The 22,641-nt window shown below is 39.3% G+C and overlaps 2 protein-coding genes across 6 annotated transcripts in view; one reads left to right on the top strand and one right to left on the bottom strand.

Annotated features, from left to right (window-relative positions):
* Positions 1 to 20,444, bottom strand: part of THAP10 (THAP domain containing 10) — a 30,064-nt gene extending 9,620 nt beyond the window's left edge. The window contains exons 1-3 of the mRNA XM_027067670.2: positions 19,791 to 20,444; positions 12,575 to 12,722; positions 12,256 to 12,466 (exon numbers count right to left, since the gene is read on the bottom strand). Coding sequence (XP_026923471.1) covers positions 12,270 to 12,466; positions 12,575 to 12,722; positions 19,791 to 20,219 — 774 coding nt within the window. The 5' untranslated portion in view covers positions 20,220 to 20,444 and the 3' untranslated portion in view covers positions 12,256 to 12,269. The remainder of the gene's footprint in view (positions 1 to 12,255; positions 12,467 to 12,574; positions 12,723 to 19,790) is intronic.
* A 252-nt stretch (positions 20,445 to 20,696) lies between these two features.
* LRRC49 (leucine rich repeat containing 49) overlaps positions 20,697 to 22,641 on the top strand; it is a 148,344-nt gene continuing 146,399 nt past the window's right edge. For 3 of the 5 annotated variants that reach the window (XM_053223797.1, XM_015071396.3, XM_015071397.3), the window contains exons 1-2: positions 20,697 to 20,829; positions 21,486 to 21,542. In XM_053223797.1, the coding sequence (XP_053079772.1) occupies positions 20,782 to 20,829; positions 21,486 to 21,542 (105 nt within the window). In that variant the 5' untranslated portion in view covers positions 20,697 to 20,781. Of the gene's footprint in view, positions 20,830 to 20,923; positions 21,000 to 21,485; positions 21,543 to 22,641 lie in introns of those variants that run through there. The other 2 variants (XM_053223798.1, XM_053223799.1) reach the window with 2 other exon arrangements.

Raw genomic sequence — 22,641 nt, 5'->3', positions numbered from 1 at the left:
CAAAGATGTATGTATAGTATATGAAGCATATATGAAGCATATAGTATATGAAGCATATAGTATATGAAGCATGTATATTGCTATAGCCAGCATATCATCTAAGGGAACACACTGAAATGTTAACAGGATGGCATTACCTTTGTACTATGAATGTCAATCATTTCCTCCCTACCTGATCTTCTAAAATAATATAAATAGTATGTCCTACCCAAAGCCCCACCTTTTGAAATCCAAAAGGGGACCTTTTAGGCTCTCTTCCAGTGATAGGCGATTGGACCCTGCACAGACGCCCGACCCAAGGTGAACCTATCAGGGACTCCCTCACAAAACTGGAGTATTAAACCCAGAGAGTGTTTGATAGCTGTAGAATGGAAACATGTAGATTTAGGGCTGTGGCCATCTTGGGGGTATGCCAGTAGAGGAGGCTGGCCAGCACAGATCTATAGATCTATTGGTTACTACCGTCTACAATACAGGTTCGGTAGGTAAGTAGCACATGCTGGGGTACACACACACACATTCTCCTTAAAAGCACAGTGGGGAAACGTTGTAGATATTCAACTGGAATACTTTTGTCTCTGTTATGACTCCAATAATGTCCCCCCCCTTTTTTTGCCTTGAGCTAATTAGAGACGGTTTCTCTTCTTTGCAATGGCATCTTAAATTAACAGGTGACTTTTGTTTGTTTATTCGTTCATGTTTTTTTTTTTCTCTTAATCTCCCACACTGTGTTGTTGCGTTTCTTGATGGGAAAATATTATTAAAATGAAAGCACTGAGCTGCAGCTGAAAAATAATTATTTACTGGAAAGCTGCCTATTTGATTACTAGCCTCCACTGATAAACCTTCCTATTTTTGACACTCTGAACTTGAGAGGTCTTCTTTGGTTTGTTTCAGTTTGGCTCAAAATCCAGGGGACAGTTTATTTAAAGCTTGGAAATGTCCGTGCAAAATCTTTGTCCTCTACTGAGCTAAGCTCTGTCATTTCCCCCCAGCAACTCTGTGAGGAGTTCAACAGCAAAGACAGATGCCGAAAAGAGTCATGGTTTTCCCCATCAACTTGAAGATTGGAATGGGTGAGTCATCCTCAAATTGAGTTGGGAGGGATTGCTACAGGACAGCCCACATTTTGTCACAAAACTTTTGCTGTAATATCATACTAGTTCAAGTGTGGTTTTTCAGTTTCAGAAATACGCGTGAATGCCATATTGGTTGGTTACCACTATTTTGTGACAGGTCAGATTCACGTGAAGTTGCATCAACCAACCCCAAAGGGTGATACAGTTCAGGACAGGACTATTTGGAATAAGCCTGTTAGGTCATTGTTATCGTTCTCAGGATCATCACCTCACCACCTCTTCCACTGAGAACTGAATTCTAACTAGCGCATGGCTGGACTTAGTTTTAAGAATTTTTAGATATGCTGTATGATGTTTAAGGGAAGGACTGACTCTGCCATGTTTGATGAATGAATGAGAAATCACTCATATTGTGCTAGAGCTGAATGGAAGGGATGAATGCTTAGAAGTAGCATCCCAAGGGGTCCAGTTTGGGGGACCTAGACTGTGGATTAGAAGCCTGGGATGATGTTGGGGATAAAATCATGATACAATGTAGGGGTTCCCAAAGTGCATGTTTTCTAAAAGGATGACAAAACTGTCAAGAAGGAGAGAGTTATTGGCACTGTAATAACAGAGGAAGTTTGGGGCATCTGGGTGGTTCAGTCGATTGAGCGTCTGACTCTTGATATTGGCTCAAGTGGGGATATCACATGCATAAGATTGAGCCTCACATAGGGCTCTGTGCAGAGTATAGAGCCTGCTTGGTATTATCTCTCTCCTCTTTCCTTGCCTCTCCCTGGCTTGTGCTCACACACACATTCTCTTTCTCGGAATAAATAAATAAACTTAAAAAAGATAATAGTATAGGAAATTCAGGCAGAGAAGTTAAGTTCCGTAGGCAGAACCTAAAAAAAGCTGTTACGGGGGCACCTGGGTGGCTCAGTTCGTTAAGCGCCAGACTTTGGCTCAGGTCATGATCTCACAGTTCCTGAGTTTGAGCCTGCATCAGGCTCTGTGCTGACAGCTCAGAGCCTGGAGGCTGATTCAGATTCTATGTCTCCCTCTGTCTCTGCCCCTCCCTCATTTGTGCCCTCTCTCTCTTTCTCAAAAATAAGTAAACATTAAAAAAATTTTAATAAAAAGATAAAAATAAAATAAAGTAAAAAAGCTGTTGTGTTCATGCATGAGGAGAGTGGTCTGGATCTGAAACCGTGGAGTAGATCTCTGCCTACAGAGACAGCACCTTATTTTCCAAGACATTCCAATACCTGTGAAAGACACGACTTTTAATGATGCATTGCCAAGCAGAGAGCACCTAAGTCTAAACCTGCAGTTGACCCAATTTATTAATAGCCATACTCTACTAATCCCTTATTTAGGTAAAATATCATGTATAATCAGAATGACTAATTAAACCTAGGATGACATACGATAGGATGAGGGGAGGGTCAAGATGAGGTGGGAACTAGAGAATACTGATTGCCATTTCTTTAAGAAGTCTTTGCCTATATCTATCTATCTATCTATCTATCTATCTATCTATCTATCTATCTATATTGGAGCATTTTCTATATACTATGCTACCCCACAATGTAATGACTTAAAAAGCAACCATTAATTTATCTCATGATTCGGTGGGTTGGTTGAGGTCTTCTGTCTGAACAGGTATGGCTGATAACCTTGGGCTTGCTCATGTTTCTCCACTCGGCTGGCATGTCAGTGGTGGCTGGATAAATCTAGAATGGCCTCACTCGTATGTTTGGTATTTAGAAGGCTCTAGGAAGGGTCTGGCTGCTTTTCTTCTCTTCCTCTAGTGAGCTGGCTTGGGCTCATTTACGTGGGAGTTCCAGGGTTCCAACCACAGCTAAAGGACAACCCCAGTGCTCTAGCACTTTCAAAGCCCCAGCATGAATCACTTTTCTTAATGTCCCATTGGCCAAAGTGAGTCATATGGCCAAGTCAGATTCAAGGAGTGGACAAAGAGATTGCACCTCTTGACAGGTATGGAAGAATTTATGGCCATTTAGAAAAATCCACCCCAACAAGATACTAGAGTTGGTAAAAATAAATAAATAAATAAACCAGTAAGCCATTAGAACTGTAGAGAAGGGGCTAAAAGGTGACAGTGATTGACTATAGAAATTCTTCATTTCCTGGTGGTGTTAGCAAAACAGAACCTGAATGTCATTTAGTGCAGCCAAGGAATACTCTGTTTAGAGATTGCCCTGGGTTGTGTTATCTCAGGGCCCAACACACTTTTGAGGCTCTAAATGGAACTGTAAATACCATCTTGGAACAATCCTGGAAGTGTCCTAGATGTCTGGGATTCATCTGTTTTGAAACTAACCAGGCAGGGATAATGCCCTTGGAATATCTGAAACCCCCATCCCTCCTGGTCTAGGTAGGGGAAAGGACCTACCTTCTCTTTTCAAGGACAGGGATTAAGAACCAGAAGGGCACATTGTTGGTGGGTGAGAAGCAATGACAAGGTAGTCCTGGAGACGGGAAAAGGAAGGACGTGAATGGTAAACTTGCTCTCAGTGGGAAGCAATCAAAATTAATAATAATCTGGAGAATATGACCTGGAGGAAAGGTTAGGAAGCCTTTAAAGGGCAGGTGGAAGAAATGTGATAGTCTCTTGAAGCAGACTGAATGATTTTTAAGAATGATGAGCTAAGGGAGGTTTCAATCTCAATCCTGCCACCAGCCAGTTAGTTATGTGACCGTGCACAAACCACCTACTTTAGTGTTTTCATTGACAAAACTACCATTGACACAATCACCATTTGACTGGGTGATTTTTTCCGAAGGTCTTTCCAGCTCTAACATCTTCACAGAAACTAGAAAAAGAAGAAAAAGATTGATCGGCATGTTTACGTGAAGGGAATGGGGCTGTGTTAGAAGGAATCCCCTTCAGAGAGCATTGGAGCAGGTGTTAGGAAGATTTGCAATCTCTAGAACTTTCACAGGGCTCGAACTCATGAACTATGAGTTCATGACCTGAGCTGAAATCAAGAGCCAGATGCTTAACTGACTGAGCCACCCAGGTGCCCCATAGAACTTTAAAACCATGATAGATCCCCATCATTCATTCGATGAACGTTAACTGAACATTAACCACATGCCAGACAAAGCAGTCAGCTAACGATGGCAGCTTGCTCCTGCTCCTGTGGAACTTACAGGGTCATTTGGGTTTGATCAAATGATTCTAGAAAAAAATTCGGATTTGTAAGCACATCTAGCTTTATTTACTATTCAGTCATTTCTGATGAAGAGTGGGATTGGATTTCTCAGAAATGGGGACACTGGATTGCTGAGACAATTGCAGGCAGGGATTACATCAGATGCCTTCTCTGATCCTTAGTTTCTTCATGTGCAAAATAAAAAGGGCATACTAGAGCATTCCTAAAGTCTCATTCAGCTCCAAAAATTTAATGTGGCCGCCCGGCAGTCCCTAAGTGCTTTAGCTCAGCAACCCCATCTAGTGTCACTGTGTGCACCTTAGTAGAAAACATCCATTAGTCATTCTAGCACTGAGGAAGGAAGGGCAGTGAAGAGACCAGACATAGCTGGAGACCGGCTTGAGACTCAAGACATCAGAGGAAGGGAGCGATGGTTATCATAATGAACACTGACATGATTTGTGCTATGTGTCAGCCAGTGTTCTCGGTGGCTACTACTCATGTAATTCTCATAACAAACCTGCGATAGAGGTGCTCCTAACACCCTTACTTTCCAGATAAGGAAACAGGGCACAAGAACATAACTTGCCTGGTAAGTGGCAGCACCAGAATTCAAGGCCAGGTAGTGAGTGAGCTCCAGAGGCCATTCTCTGCTCCACCATACTTTCCTGCCTCTAGCTAAGAGTCACAGAGCCCTTACCATGTGACAGGCACTGTTCTAAGAGCGCTGCATGGTGGATGCCCTCTAATCCTCTCGACAGAAATCAGATGTAGATAATAAAATCCCCGTTTTTCAGATGAGAAGACATAACCCCAGGGAGATGATGTAATTTTTCTAAACTCATATAGTTGATAAGTGGTGGGGCTTCAGTACCCAACCAGGGTGGAAACCAAAAGATGCATCCAGGCTGCTGCCACCTCCCTAGAATTTTTCTCCCATTTTCTCAAATGTCACGGCTTCATTTTTATTGGTACAAAAGGGGAGAGGCAAGCATCAAATGCCAGGCAGAGCTTGTGTGCCAATTATCTGAAGAGCCCATTCCTGAATATTCAGAAGGTTGTTAATTGCATTAATGGATAATGCAGGCTCGCATGCATTTTCTTGGTCCCTCCTACTTATCATTTTGCAGCAAATTTGCCAGGTAAGTAATGAAGACATTAAGTGCCACAGGAGATTTATAAGCTGTCCTTTAGGAGTCTTATATCACAGCCTCAACAATCACTTTTATGTAAATACCTCCCCAGACTATATCTCCTAAACTCACCACTGTAATCGACTAAAGGACGCACCCACTTTCCAGTTCCATTATCCTCTCAAACTCAACTTTCAGTACTTATTTAGCAAATATTTACAAGCACTCACTGTGTGCTAAGCACATACACAAAACCCTTGGGCTCTCAGAACAATGCTTGGCACATGGGAATACTAATGTAAGTCCTTACTTTCAAGTTTTACAGAGCCTACTGGGGGAGATTGGTCAACAGTCACAATACAAGGAGACAAATGTTGTGATGGCTAAGCATGACACACTTTGGTGTATGCAGTGACATTTCATCCAGTCTTAAGACAGAGGTAAGTGTAGGATCAGGATCGGGGCACCTGGGTGGCTCAGTCAGTTAAGCGTCTGGCTCTTGATTTCGGCTCAGGTCATGATCTCATGGTTCGTGGGCCCGAGCCCTGTGTAGGGCTCTGTGCTGACAGTGTGGAGCCTGCTTGGGATTCCCTCTTTCTTCCTTTCTCTCCGCCCCTCCCACACTCTCTCTAAATAAATAAACAAACTTAAAAAAAAAAAAAAGACTGAAGAGTAGGGTCAGGGAGGGTTTCTCAGACAACTGACTCCCAAAATTGAAATCAGAACCTTTCTCCCCAGACTGACTGCTTCTTATTTCTACTAAGTGTTCTCCCATTTTAGCTGCCCCGGCTTGGAAACTCATTGTTTACTCTGTCCTTGTTCACAAATCCAGAGACTAACCTAATATTCGTGTCTAGGATGTCCAGTCAATTCTTCCTTCTCAGTATCACCTCCCTTCTGTGCCTTTCTCACTCTAGTTCAATCTTGGATCTTCTCAAGCCAGGACTATTGCAAAAGTCTGTTCTCTTAGCCCCAACAACTTCTCTCCTTGCTGATTCTTCCCACACCATACTCCAGATTCAGTCACCTATTGTACTTCCTGGCTCAAAAACCTCAAAATGTCATTCAGCACCCAAAGGATAAAGGCCGATCTCTTTTCTGGCAACATTCTGCCCCCTTTCTCCTCCCTCCATCGGAATCTTCCACAATTCCCTTGTAAAAGCCTCTGCCTTCAGTCTAAGGATGCCACCACCATCCCTTCAAGCCACCCACTCTGCTCTTTCTGCCTTTATGCCTGTGTTGACTTTTTCTTTGCTCAGTTTTTTAAAAAAATTTTTTAGTGCTTATTTATTTTTGAGAGAGAGAGAGAGAGATAGGGGGCAGAGAGAGAGGGAGACACAGAATCCGAAGCAGGCTCCAGGCTCTGAGCTGTCAACACAGAGCCCAACTCAGGGCTTGAACTCAAGAGCCGTGAGATCATGACCTGAGCCAAGGTCAAATGCTTAACCAACTAAGCCATCCAGGCGCCCCTGCTCAGTTTTTTGTTTGTTTGTTTGTTTGTTTTTAATGTAGCATATCTATATCCTCTCTCTCCTGAAATGGCAATTCCAATTTTACCTCCTCTGTGAAGTCTACCTTAAAAAAACTACAGAATTTATTGTTTGTACTAGTGATTTGGCAATTAGCGTGTATGCTGTTTTCTTTAGTCAACTTTATAAAGGTATCATCTACACCACCACAGGGATATGTACCAATGTAACTATCACATCAGGAAATAAAACACCCACATTAGCCCAAACATTTCCTTCTCCCCTTTGCAGGTCGTTTCCTACCTGCATGTGCTCTTATTTGAATCTGGATTTTTTTCACTCGGCATAACGTTTTCAAGATTCATCCATGTTGTTACACACATGCTTGTTCTCTTTTATTGTTGGGAGAATTCCATTGTCTGGATATACTATAATTTGCTTCTCCATTCACCTGTTCATGAACATTTGGGTTGTTTTCAGTTTTAGGCTCATAAACATCAGTGTAAAAGTCTTTGTGTAGACATGTATTTTAATTTCTCTTGGATAAATACTTAGGAGTTGAATTGCTTGGTTGAATGATATGGGTTGTTACCTTTATAAGAGTTTGCCAAACTGTTTTCTAAAGCGGTTTTAATATTTTACATTCTCATCAACCATGTCTCAGAGTGCCAGATACTTCCTCTCTATCCAACACTTGGGTTATTCTAAACCATTTGTATTTCTATATTGCAAATTGTATTGATTTTTTAATTTCACTTTCATTGTTCATGGCTAATATGTAACAATACAATTGGTTTTTATACATTACTAAACTCACTTATTAATTCTATTAGCTTTTTTTTAGATCCCATAGGCATTTCTATGTACGTGATCTATATTTAAAAAGCTTTACATTTTCCTTTTATTAATTTTTTTTTTAATTTTTGAGAGAGAAAGCACATGCAAATGGGGGAGAGGAACAGAGGGAGAGAATCTTAAGCAGGCTTCAGGCTCAGTGTGGAGCCCATGAGGGGCTGGATCCCACGACCCTGGGATCACGACCTAAGCTGAAATCAAGAGTTGGACGCTCAAACAACTGAGACACTCTGACACCCCTATATCTTCCTTTTCCACTTCTATGCATTTTATTATTTTTTTCCTTTTTGCCTATATTGCACTAATTAGGATCTTCACTACAATGTTGGCTAGAAGTACTGACGAATGGATATCCTTGCCTTGTTCCTGATTCTTATTCCTGATAAAGCTTTCAGCCCTTGAACATTAACTATGGTATTATTGGTATATACATCATGGCTGCCATTTATCAGACTGAGAAAGTTCCCTTCTATTCCTAGTTTGCTGAAAGTTTTTATCATAAATGGATCTTGATTTTTGTCAAATACTCTCTCTAAATCTGATGAGGTGTTCATGTGATTTTTCTCCTTTATTCTCTTAACGTGGTGATTGCATTGTTTGATTTTTGAGTGTGAAGCTAATCTTGCAGTGTTGAGCTAAACTATACTTGGACATGATGCATTATTGTTATATTGCAGGATAGGTTTGCTAATAATTTGTTAAGGATATTTGCACCTACATTCACATTGGGATATTGCTTTGTAATTTCTTATGTCTTTGCCCAGTTTTGGTATTAGGATAATGTCGAGCTCATGAGATGGAAAGTGTTCCCTAATCCTTCTCTTGAAAGAGTTTATGTAACATTTACATTTTTTTCTTATGTTTGATAGAACTTATAAGTGAAGTCATCTGGGCATAGAATTTTCTTTGTGAAAGGATTATAATTACAAATTCAATTTCTTTAATAGATATAGAGTGATTCAGGTTTTCTGTTTCTTCTTGTGTCAGTTTTGATAGCTTGTCTCTTTTCAGCTCTAGAATTTCCATTTGGTTCTTTTTTATAGTTTCCTTTTCTCTTCTTAGATTCTCTATCTCTTCATTTGGTATTACTGTATTTTTCTGTTTGAACACATTTAAAACAGCTCTTCTAAAGTTCTTCTCTGCTCAGTACAACTTCTGGTTATCGTGGAGTTGGTTTCTATTATTTCCTATGTCTTGATTATGGATCACACTTTTCCAATTTCTCCATATGACTAGTAATTTTTAGTATTATGCTGGACATTTTAGATGATAAATTCTGTCATCTTATTCTAAACCATGAAGGATTTTGTTCTAACAGCTAGTTAACTTGGCTGGACTCAGACTCCAAGCTGTTTCCCCTATGGTGTAGCTAAGCTAAGGCTTCCAGCTGTTGCTTTCTACCAGGATCCCTGAGGTCTCTCCATACAACATATGTGTACTTCAGTGATTAGTCAAAGATTTGGGTGGTTGATAAGCAGATTTGGTCCTCCTCCCCAGTGGCTTCTACTTTTCTTTGACTCGCCCCACCACTTTTCACTTCAGGCGTCCTTAACTTTCAACTTTGACTCCTCACGCCAGTAAGATGGTAACTTTCTGCTTGAGTTCCAGCTGCCCTTCACAGCATGGAACAGGGAGTGTACTCAGGCGGGAAGGCTCACAAAGGACATCTCGCCCACTGCAGTTCACCTCTTTTAAGGCTGACTTGATATTTCTACCCGCTTTTGATGCTCCCCAGGTCCTTCAAAGTTGTTTTCTATACATGTTATCCATGGGACGGTTAATCTGATACAAGCTTCCTTGCCACTAACAGAATAGGAACTGCCCTATTTGCTTCCATGGGGAAATGTGGGGAGATTTAAAAGAAAATGACACCATCACCACCATCATCTCTTCAGAATCCCCATTGAGAAATATTTTTGACAGAGCAAGCTTTACAGTCACACACTCTTGACGTGTCTCTCTTCTCTTGCCTAAAGTCCAATGACTTTACATGTGAATCCACTTATGTTTTTTAAATATAAGAGATAAATACTGGCAATGTGCCGGCCATAAAATACATTTAAAATAGAATTTAAGCCTAGAATAAAATAAAAATTCTTGACAGTGGCCTCAAATGCCTTATGTGGTCTGGTTCTGTATACCAGTCCAATCTCATCTCTTATCATTCTCTGCCTAGTTCATTACCTCCAGCCACCCTAGCCTCCTTGTTGTTCCTCAAATACCAGAGCACCTGCCATTCCTATCATGTGGAATGCTCTGCCCTCCAATCATTAGATGGCTGCTTCTTCTGATTATCCAGGTCTCTGCTCAAATATTTTATCTTCAGAGAGACCTTTCCTGATTATTCTACCTAAAAGACCAAACTCTCTCCCCGACCCCAATTATGTTTTAACATCTTACTCTGCCTTGTTTTCTTTATAGCACTAATCATTATCTAAAATCATTCATTCATTTCCTTGTTTATTGCCTGGCTCTCCTCTAAAAGGTAAGCACCAAGAGGGCAGAATCTTTATCTTGTTCACCAATGTACCTTGGTATCTAGAAGTCACCTGGCAAAGAGTATGTTTAATAAATACTTATTAAATAAACAAATGAAAAATGATATGGGACGTTTTGAGGTATTATCTCATTATTTCCCATTAAACTCTTCTGGGAACAACAGAAATTTAGATAATTGAAAATGTACAAAAAGTAATCAGTATTATATAGACCAGAAGTTCCTTATATTTAATTTAAAATAAAGCCAGTATTTCATTTTACTTCAGGACAGTGAAACATTGTACATTATAAAGTCATGTGAATCAACAAACCAAACATAAATTCTCAACTGGTGAGAGAAGAAAATTCTAACTGAATAGAAAGAAAGAAAGAAAGAGAGAAAGAAAGAAAGAAAGAAAAAGAAAGAGAAAGAACTGTTACAGCTCTCAAAGTTGTTTAACACGTAGAAATGAAGTAAACTCATGGCATTGGAATTTGGGGACGAATGGGCATATAATATTCATTATAACGTGAATTAAGGAGATCGGCTGTTTAAAATCTCAAGGGACAACAGGTACTTACTGATAGTATTAAGCTTCAGAAGATTTATGTGCTTAGTTTTAAAACATAAAGGTCTCTTAGGGCTCCTGTGTGGCTCAGTTGGTTAAGTGTTCGACTTCAGCTCAGGTCATGATCTCGCGGTCTGTGAGTTCAGGCCCCACATCGGGCTCTGTGCTGACAGCTGGAGCCTGGAGCCTGCTTCGGATTCTGTGTCTCCCTCTCTCTCTGCCCCTCCCCCCCTCATGCTCTGTGTCTTTCTCTCTTTCTCTCAAAAATAAACATTAAAAAAAAATTAAAAAAAAAAACAAAACATAAAGGTCTCTTAAAACATAAAACAGTCATCTCAAAGTCAAGCCAAAGCAGCAATAATAATAATAATGATAATAATAATAATAATGCTAAATGTTTACACAACGATGTTCAGGCTCACAGCTTCTACTAATATTTTGTTTGTTTTATTATTCTTTTTTATTAAAATTACACTGTTCAAATTAAGTCACACATGAAACTGGCTTTGGAAGAAAATCGCTTTGGTATATCGTTTAAATCTTCTAGGATACAAAGCATGCAAGTTCTTCCAGTCATGCACAACAAGACATGTGAGGTATCAAATGGACATTTGTTTTTATTATTCTCACTAGAAGACTAGAGTTCTAATAAGTTTCTCAGAAACCGCTGTAACAAATTTCTTCATGGTACAAAACTGGCATGGACGTTGTCCTGATGGAGCAGCTAAGTTTCACGTGCTTACTTCCCAAATGTGGAATTCAATAGAGTGGTATCAACAGAGGAAAACCTAATTCCTGAAGTGGGGATGATGCTAGAAATGTACTAATTTTTTTTTTGCATGATGTTAATAATTTCAGTGTTAAATGAATCAAGCTCATTGGTTGCTTGCAATAGGAACCAATGCAGATTTCATCAACAAGATAATCTAAGTATATGAAATTCTGTCTCTGTTTCAATTAATTCCCTTCGAATATCTTCTGCACGAGTCATAGCTTCACCAGAAATGTGTACGGGGACTGATCCCCAGACTGAAGAGTATTACTAATAAATATACAACATAAAAAAATCATAATCAAGGGTAAATCTCCTGACTCTACCCCCAGGTCATTTAATAGTATCAGACTTGGCTGTGCTTACTAGTGTCTTCAAATTTAGAATAGTGACATTCCAGCTTATAAATGTCAAACAAGTCCCATATGGGTGTTGCTTCTGCAGTAAGCTTAAATATTCAGTGCTTAATCTTGATCTGGAAATGTTGCTATTGTGGTTCTGTTTTATAATCCGATTTCCACGGAGGATTAAAAAGAAAAAAGAAAAAAAGGTGCAAGTGGGAGGTGGGGAGATTTGTGGACAGTATTATCTTCATTATCTTGGCAGGCGGGCACATTTTTGCCTTAGAGCTAAACAAATTTTGCTGATCCTCAACTATTTCAAAGCGGGAGAGCTATGGGAACAAAGAAGTAATGATGTGAGCAAAGATGTGAGAACCTACAGCACGTCAAGTCACCTGATGTCGCGTTTTTAACAGGATTCTTCTTTCACCTGCACAGCAGCGTAAGGCAAACTGCTCTGCTCACTCTCAAGGTCCCAGTCTGCATCTGTCTCTGAGTCACTGGAGTAAATGTCAAAGAGAGAGGCACTTCCAGACCGCAATTCATCTGTCTGAGTAGTGGCATTACACAGTTGTTTTCCAAACACTTTTACCTTGGCCTGAATACCTGAAGGGAACGAACACAATCGCCTATGAATGACACTTGGCTTGTCATGTATCTTTCATATACAAAAGATTAATTCAATTATAAATGAATTGAAGAGTCAAAACGTACCAACACTTCGGTGAGGGGGCCTTTTCAGAGAAATCTGCGTACTTTTATGCACTGGACCTTCTTCACAGTGAGTAGGTACTGAAGTGACACCAGGAGATAGATGATCAGCGCGGACCTGTGTTTGCGTAATTTCATTTTCACATGTAATCTAAAAATATGAATCAGAGGAGAACTATATCAAAGGTAAGCCTAAGAAGTATGGTTTTATCTTTCAAAAGTGAGAAGTAGTAAAAGACTATAAATAATAGTTTTCAAGGTCACATATTAGGAAGACTGGAATTTGAACCCAGGCAAGCTGGCTCCATAGTCCAAGTTCTTAAGAACTCTGCCATACTGTTCCTTACTATTTGTAATCACGAATTGCTAAGCATTCTGGTCAAACTGCAATCTATAAGCTAGTAAGCTATTTGCTTACAACTCATTATTTTTCCCCCTAAATGAGTTGCTGTAAGAGATAATACTACTAGCATTAAATTATTGGATAGTGTAGCAGTTGCATTACTCTAGAAAACCCAATCACCGGTCCTTTATACCTTGCAGAGAAATGCTTTAATCCAATAATATGATTGGCTTTAATGTTTTTATGCTTTCCTGAGGAAAAAAAAAATACAACATGAAATGGAAATTTTGACTCTTGGGGGAAGTGAGAGGTAGAAAGGAGGAGGATTTGGATACTTAGAAGGCAACATACGACTGAGTACCTAGAAATAATATGGAAGAGGCTAAGAAAGGATATCTGGAATGTGTAAGGGGGCCTGTGAGAAGAAAAAATAAGACGTGATAAAGAAACAAAAACAAAATTTGGAAAGTGGGTGATGGGCACTGAGGAGGGCACCTGTTGGGATGAACACTGGGTATTGTATGGAAACCAATTTGACAATAAATTATATATTAAAAAAAAATTAAAGTACTTTGCAATTTTATCTAGTGGCCTGGTAGTGACAAGTGCATTCAGACCACTGAAAAAATATTTTAGCTGGCATCTATGGTTGCTGTAACACAGCAAGACATTAAAGATACTTTTGTGAAGAGTCCTTTTGTAACTAATAATTATAATTATATCTAATATTTATATCTAATTATATCTAATATTACTGAGGACTTAAATCAAAACATAAGTCTTACCTTTATTTGTGTTTATAATTATGACTAATTTCCACTGGCTATAACTACTTCTAAGCCAAGCCAAAAGTCTACAATAAGTTCATTATTTCTTTACAGAACAGATTTATGCTTGATAAAAATGGCATTTTAGGTATTTACTTAGGCTTTAAAAAATAACTTCTGTTCCCATTAGAAAAATACATTTTATCACTGAGAAAAATTTGCATGCAGAGAATAAACTAAAATAAACTAAAAATTGGCCATAATCTCTTTATCCATAGGTAACAACTTTATGGTTTGGATTTTTTTTGGTCTTTTGCTATTTATTTTTTTAAAAATTGGGATAATCTGTTTTATAACCTTTTATATATCCTTTAATACATCATATTCCCCTATAATATAGCATGTTGCTATATTATTAAATAATCTACATAATTTTTGTGGCTGCATACAATCTATTGTACAGATATACTATAATTTATTAAAATAATCTGTATTGGAAACCTTTGAACATAAATCTTTTGTGCACATATCTGATTACTTCTTCATATTAAAAGGTTAAGAAGCAGAATTTCCAAATATGTATTGATCAACTGGAACATGTGTCAAAAGAAAATATTTGAAGTGAGGCAGAGAGAGACAAAAGGATGGAAAATATAGAAAAGATCACAAGAGACAGCAGATAAAATGAAAAAGTATTGTATATGATATGAATTGTAGTCCCAGAGAAAAAGGGAAAATGGGACAGAAGCAATATTTGAACAAATAACATCTGAAAATTGACTAAAATGGACAGAAGACATTAAGACACAGTTTTACAAAAGTACTATTTGTATTAATCAAAATAAAAACAAAGGAAGCCACACCTATGCACATTACAGTAAAGCTGGAAAACAAAGAGAAAAACTTAGAAGCAGCTAGAGGAAAAAGATACATTCTCTTCAAAGGGGCAACCATACATAAGTGAGTAAGGATACAGAAAGATTGAAAGTCAAAGGATGTAGTAAGATATAGTATGCCAAAACAACCTAAAGAAGGCCGATGTGGCTATGTTAGCAGTATATAACAAAAACTGTTAGAATTAGAGACCCAATATGTAAATTCAACATCACAGTGGAAGATTTTTAACATGTCTCTGCCAGTAATCAATGCAGTAAGTAGACAAAAATTCCAGAAGGACATAGAACATTTAAACATTAACAGACATGTGGAACATTGTACCCAACTGCAGAACGCACATTCATCTCAAGTGAATATGGAATATTTACAAAAGCTGACCTATATTTTGCCTAATACAAGTTTCAATAAATTTCGAAAGATTAAATTCATATGCTATATATTCTCTGGCCACACTGTAATTGACGTAGAAATCTGTAACAAAAACAGAACTATAACATGCCTGTGTGCTTGGAAATTTTAAAATATACTTCTAAATAACCCATGAAAAGATAAACTTAAAAGATAAATTTATAGTGAAAATAAAAAGATAGTTTAAACTAAATAATAATACTCTACATCAAAAACTTATGGGATTCAGTTAATGCCATGCTTACAAGGGAGTTTTGGGCCTTAGATGCATAAAAGGGTATAGGAAAATTGATTAGGCTTGGTTAATTTAGACTGGAATTAACATCATGCAAAAAAGTATTCCACAAAAGATTTCTAACATAGCCTCATTTCAGGAGTCAATTTCTCCTCCATTAATACCACTCTAGGGAATTCTACAATTGGGAAATAAGCATATGAAACTTATCCCCCATGTCCATTCAAATGAAAATTCTGAAAATCGATGATCCAATTTAACTTCTTAAGAAGTTAAAGAAAGAAGAGTGAATGAAAATTTAAGAAGTAGAAAAACCAAGAGTGAACTATAATGTAAACTATGGACTTTGGGGGATAATAATGTGTCAATGTTGGTGTATCAGTTCTAACAAATGTACCACTTTGGTGGAGGATGCTGATAACGGGAGAGGCTATGCATGGGTGGGTGCAGTGGGAAAATGGGAAATCTCTCTATATTCCCCTCAAGTTTGCTGTGTACCTAAAATTACTCTAAAAACAATCTTACAAAAATAATTTTTAAAATATTGGAGAAAAGTGTTTTAAAAAATTTAGGCAGCCAGGCAAAATTTGAAGTGTGGTAATTCAGCGTGTTGTCTTCATATAAGCAAGTTAGCTATTCTTAAGATATTCTTTGTATGAAATATCACATCTGAATATATAAGGATATCCTAGTGTAAGTGAAGTTTTCCACTTTCTAACAAGTTTATTTAATGGAAAAGCAGATATGAAAAGATCTATGTTAACCATTTAGCTCAGTAATGTACAAATCGAACCCATCAACTAAAAACTCAAAGTTGAAAAAAGTACATGGAAGGAAAAATGATAGAAAATAATGAAAAAGAAAAAAAAATACCAGAGAAAAGATCAACAAGGCAAAGTTTATTCTTTGAAAAGACTAGTAAAATTGATATACACCTGGCCAAGTAGATCAAAAATGAAATGAGAAAGCAAAAATTACTACATAGCATAAAGAATTTCAAAAGATAAAAGATTATCATAAGCAATTTTGTGTCAATATATTTGAAAATTTAATGAATTTATAGGAAACACAATTTATCAAAAGAAGTATAGAAACAAAAAACTGAATAACCCTATAACTATTTTTAAAAATTGAACCCATCATTAAAAATCTTCCCACAAAGACAACTCCAGGATAGGTATCTTTATCATTGAACTATACCAAATATTAATACCAAATTTATTAATGGCTATATAATGCCCATTTATAGAAATGTTTCCAGAAAATTATATAAGAAGAAATAACTCCAAATTGGTCAGCATAATCTTGACACCAAGGAATTTCAGGAAAGAAAGACTATAGATCAGGTTTGCAAAAATCCTAAATATTAGCAAATCAAATGAAGCCATATGTAAAAAAAGAGTACTACACTTTGGCCAAATTGTGTTTACTTCAGCCATGAAAAGTTTGATTCTGTATTTCAAAACCAGGCAATATAACTCACCACATTCACAGAATAATAGACAAAATATAGGATCATGAATAGATTCAGAAAATATATAAAGCACTTGATATGATTCCACATCACTTATGATTAAATCTGTATCAAAAATTAAGAACAGAGGAGAATATTTCTTTTTAGGATAAAGAACAGCTGCAAAAAAAACCTATAGCATAAATCGTATCAAATGGTAAACCTAAAGGCTTTCCCTCAAAACAAGGATGAGAAAAGGATTCCTCATCACCTCTTTGGTTCCCAACACCATACTAAAGTGTCTAGTTAGTGTAGTAGGAATAGGAAATAGAAGCATGAACATCAAAAAGTATTTACCAACATGTTTTAGACATGAAGAAAATTCAAAAGTATTTACAAATTATTGGAATAAATAAGGTTACACAAGGTTTCTGGATACGAGGTCAACAGAAGTCAATTTATCTACGTAAATATATAAAAAAATAAAAATTTAAATACTATTTATAATAGCAAAATCAAACAGGGATAAATCTAATAAAAGATGGGCAGAACCTTTACACAGAATGCCATAAAATATTTTTAAGAGAAATGTAAAAACCCAGATAGAGGGATGCACTATATTCATGGATTGGAAGAATCAGTGTTGCCAATACGTTCTTTCTCCTCACATTCATTTATAGATTCAATGTAGTCCCAATCAAATCCCAGTAGATAATTTGTGGAAGTTGACAAACCAATTCTAAGATATATATGGAACTTACGTCACCTATGGTTGGATAAAAAAACAAGAATGCAAAATTGTTAAGGAAAAACAATAATCTTAGCTCTTGAAGCAAAATATCAGTGCATAGTGCTCCTCAGGGCCCCCTTTCCCCTTGGAGATAGTCCCTAATCTTTTTTCAAACTCCCTACAGATAAGGAACATTCCATTGCATTTACCTACATGTAGCACCAAACATCCAGAACAGTGTCTACAATAGCTCCTCGGTAAAAGTTGTAGAATGCCTGGAAATTGTCTGTCAGTTGGCCCTGGAATTGGGAAAATAGTGAGTGGTGGAAGGACTCAGAGGTGGCACAAGCAAACCATCTTAGCAATGTTACTGGGGTTCTCGGTCCAGACCTGGCTACCAATGTATTGCTACCAACTCTAAACTCTTTTTAACATTATATACATTTAAAGTCACTACTATGAAAACACATAGTTTCCTAATAACTCGACAAGTGTATTAATGTAATATGGGTTGTTAGAAATTCTGGCTGGATATACTAATTGGAAAATAGTTTTGGTATCTTTTCTGGATTTTCTCAACATTAGCCTTTGTTATAGTATAAAATCTTTGACTGCTTCACTAGCCTGACTTTTCTTCTCCCAATTTATATAAATATAAATGTTTATATTTATCTATTTATAGATGTACCTGTATGTGCTTAGAAAAAGGTTGGATAGGTAGTGATAGTGGATAAATAATTGAAGGGGCAGATGTCTTGACTGGTCTATAGCTTGGTGAGAAAGGAAACTGGCAGAGAACTGAACATTCTATTATAGTACAAAAAAGTGTTCTTACGGTCACATAATCACTCCACAATTCCATATTTATTGAATTCCTAAAATCTGCAAATTAATGTTCTAGGTACTGCCAGTACAATAATGAACACGTCAGATAGGATCCCTGCTCTCATGGAGCTTACATTCTAATGTGAAGACAAATATTAAGCGAACGACACAACTGTTTTGTGACAGTTGTGATGAGTATTACTGAAGTATATGTGCTATTGAAGCATATGAAATATATGAAGAAAGTATATAATTACGGGGTCAAAGAGAAGGGTGTTTGAACTGGTTTTTAAAGTAAAAAGACTTAATTGATGATGATGGGGAGTGGGAGCAGCATAATTGCAGGATATTACATGAAACAGCTGAGTGAGGCTTGGTTGGTAGGAAGGAATATAGCATGTTCAAAAATGGAAAAGATCAGCATGACTGGTGTATACTGAACAAGGACAGTGGCCTTGGATAGGACTGGTATGGTAGACAGGGGCAAAAAGCACACAGGGACTTGCAGGCTGTGTTAATAATTTTGTTCTTTATCCTAGAAATGTCAGGATGCCTTAAAAGGGTCTTAAGCACCCACTCCAATGTAGGAAGCAGGTTGGTATTGCAGAAAAAAGTTTTGCTCTGACCATTAGACCTAGAGCAAATATTACAGGCCCACGAGGAAATTATTAACCTCCAGGACTGGCATCCTTGTGTATACATTGTGAGTTTGGACTAGACGAGCACTTAGTTTCCCTTCAGCTCTAAAATTCTAGGAATGCGTTTGAATATTCAAAGTCAAAACATCAGTTACAGATCAGTTAGTTGACTTGTCTTCCCATCTCTAGAAATTGAACACCTTTTAGATCCAGTTAACAGTCCTGATTTAATCTACCTAAGGGTGATACGGCTGAAGCCTGATGATCTCAAAGAGGGCTGGGGAGTCTTAAGATGGGAAGAGGGGAAGAAGATCGTGACCAGAGGCAAGGTAAGTATAATCTACGCTTATGAGGATTACTGAAATAGCAGAAGAGGGCAAGGTGGAAAAACTGAGCTCACTTAGATGATTTAACTTAAAGGCAGCTAGTCAAGAAGAAAGAAGCGGGGTTTACCAGCAAGCCCCCTCCTCCTCAGTAGCCCCGCATCCCCTCAACCTCCCCCCTCCCCATCATTCTGGCAGTCATAATGGGCATCTCCTCCAGCTTATGTAATAGGTTATGCAAAGACAGTTTCAAGCACCCCAATTCCTTGAGATCTGCCCAAATGAAACCCTTTCTATTTAAAAAAAAAAAAAGCCTACGAGAGTGTGTGTTTGGGGGAGGAAGAGGTAGAAGGAACTATAGTTCCAAAGTGTTCATGTTCTATAGGACCTTGAGGTCACCAATACAGCACACTCCTAATTTTACAGATGGGAAAACAGATCCTAATTTTACAGATGGGAAAACAGATCCTAATTTTACAGATGGGAAAACAGAACGCGTCGAGGCGAGGTGACCTTCCCCCAGGTGACACTAGTGGGAGAGCCGAGCCACAGTCCGGGGGTCCTCCCGCGACCCTCGGTGGACTCCTGGTGTCCCTTTACCTGTGAAGCCGCAGCCCTCTTCCTGGCCTGTAGGAGTGTACAGGAGGCTGGACCCGGGGCGGCCTCCGCCTGCCTCACCGCCTGGGGCTCTCCTCCCTTTTCGGGGCCGCCCGCTTGCTCTCCCTCTTCTTCCCCCTGGGGTGCCGGGCCGGACAGCCGGTGCAGGGTGGGCACGGCGCCCGCCACGAGCCTCAGGCGCTGCGAGAAGCGCAGATTCTTCTGGATAACTGAAGACACGTCAAAACAGGCCGGAGCGAAGTGGTCCGAGCAGATGACAGAGCGGTCGTTGCCCCCGTACCAGTCGGCGCGGCGGCCCCGCACGAAGCGGTCCCACAGCAGCCGCACGGCCCGGTCCTTGGGGAAGCGGAACAGCGACTTCCCGGACTTGGTGGTGTTGCCGCAGTGGGCGGCCACGCAGCGGGCCGGCATGGTGGCGGCCTCCGCCTCGGCACGCCCGCGCCTTCCTAGCCGGGGCGACGCGGGCCCCCTTCGCCTGCCCGCGCGGCGCAGGGCCACCGGAAGTACCGAGCTCGGGCGCCACAGAAGAGTCCGCGGTGCCTGGAGGTCGGCCTCTGCCGGCTCGCGCCGGTCCTCCCCCGAGAGCAGGTGGCCACGGGCAGAGGGATCCAAATTTCGCGCGGGCCGAGCCGAGGTGGGCCGGAAAGAGGAACGGACCGGAAGTGGTGGTTGCCACGGCTACCGAGGTGGCCGGCCTCCTCCCCGCCTCCTCCTCTCCACACTCCCGCTCTGTTTGTAAGACGCCTGGAAAGTAGGACGAGGAAGTGGGGACGCAGTGGGCCCCGACGAACATCACCAGAGGTTCTACCGACCGGGTTGGCCAGTCGATTTAGGAGAGGACCAGACCGGAAATGGTCGTCTCCATGGTAACCCATGAGCGGGTTGCCTGGGAGATGACCCCTTTCGGTCTCTGAGTCTCCGCTGTAGCGTCGCTTCTAAGGCAGATCTAACAGATCCTGGACTGTCTCCTGCCATGATTCCCGGGAAATACCGCTCTGTTTCTGGCCGGGCTGCGAACAACGTAGGTTGGGTCTCCTACTTTCCCCTTCTTCCCATTCGTATCGTTCTTTCTGACGGGTGTCTTTGTCCTAGGTGATGGGCTGTGTTATTGGGATCAGGACCGCTGAATCTCCTCAAGCTATTGTCTGACGGAGGCTTGAGATTCGTGGACTGGACCAAGGCTCTTGGAGGGTATTTGATATAGAATGATGGGTATTCAAAGTCTTGTCCAGGTTCTTGGTTTCCCAGAAGGTGGAGCTGGTCTGCTGTGAAAGGCTACGATTCATTTTATAACCAGTCAACCCCCAGCCCTTTTTTCAATTAAGAAAGATTATTATTATTAATAGGCACTCCCACCTCCTTTACCTGTCCCACTGAGATATTTACTTAGACCTGACATGGCAAGTGTCAAAAACCTGAAGTGCTAAGGTAGAGGGTTAAATCGCCGCAGACATTTTGGAAAATAAATCGCAGTGAAACCTTTTAATTCTCAGTCCTGATTTTATTGTTTTCAGCAAATCCTCAGAACACGATCATTTAGCACAAACAAAAAACAAGCGTTCTATTTTATCCTAAGTTTTTGTTATGTCTTTATCTGTACTGGTTTGGGGAGGAATATGTGTGTGGGGGGGTATTTAAGTTAAGAGCATATTTGATGCTTTAATTTTTACATTGCAGGTGAACTGTGGGCTTCATCTGGTTATTCAGACATCATCGCTTCCTGAAAAAAGCAAAGTAAGATTTAAGCAGATTTGTACTTAAATTGAAGATGAATTATTTTATAATCTACACAAATAGCATGATTTAAAGAGCAGAACTAAAACTAATTTTTATTTTCTGCCCACATAAAGTCAAAAAGCCTCTTTTAAAAACTGGTTCTTATTTCACCAATTACAAGATGTGAGTTTTCCTTTCTTTTCTTTTAAATGTTTATTTATTTATTTTGAGAGAGAGAGAGAGAGAGAGAGAGAAAGAGCATGAACAAGGAGAAGCATAGAGAGAGGGGGAGAGAATCCCAAGCAGGCACCACACTCGGCACAGATCTCTCAGCAGGGCTCGATCTCACGACTGAGAGATCATAACCTGAGTGGAAATTAAGAGTCCATCACCTAACCAAATGAGCCACCCAGGAGCCCTGAGGTTTTTTTTTTTTTTTTTCTTTTCTTTTTACATTTAAAAATTTCTTAAATTAGGATTCTTCTTGCAATTCATGGCACATCATAGTTTGGGAAAGTTTTTTCTTTCTTAGTAGTGGGTAAAATGATGGTATGTCTTACTACCAAGGGCATCTTACTACCAATGTGATAATTTAAGGGGATACATCTCCACATTCCATTTAAAATCAGGGGAGAAAATAATACATTAGCAGTGGAAATATATTAGGCTTCATGCTATTTAGAAGTTAAGATACGAATCTAAGATTCTTTTTTCCCCTAATTTGTGCACAGTATTTCTGGTGTTTCCATTACGTCTAGCTTTAGATTTGATACACCTGTTTTTCTTTCCCTCCTGTCTCACCTCAGCATTCAAACATATTTACCTACCTCCCACACTGTCTCAAGACATACAACAATTTTTCCCCGTTTGACCACGTTGGATACCTCCAACCATCGCAATTCAGATTTTTCCTAAAAAATTGTTCAATAGATGTCACTTTACAGTTGTAAAGTGAAGGACAGTTTACAAATAACAGCATGAGGAGGGTAGGGAGGGTCAATTGGAGGACAGACATTATTAGTCAAGGAGGCAGTAGTTGATGACATTATTATATGAAAATAAACACTGGGAAAATCGATCATTTGATCATCTTAGATAAATAGCAGTTAGCTAGATT

This window comes from Acinonyx jubatus, chromosome B3 (genome assembly GCF_027475565.1).
Source record: "Acinonyx jubatus isolate Ajub_Pintada_27869175 chromosome B3, VMU_Ajub_asm_v1.0, whole genome shotgun sequence".
In the NCBI taxonomy this organism is placed as follows: Eukaryota; Metazoa; Chordata; class Mammalia; order Carnivora; family Felidae; genus Acinonyx; species Acinonyx jubatus.
The sequence above is the reverse complement of the archived record's forward strand: the minus strand, read 5'-3'. Positions and strand labels throughout refer to the sequence as shown.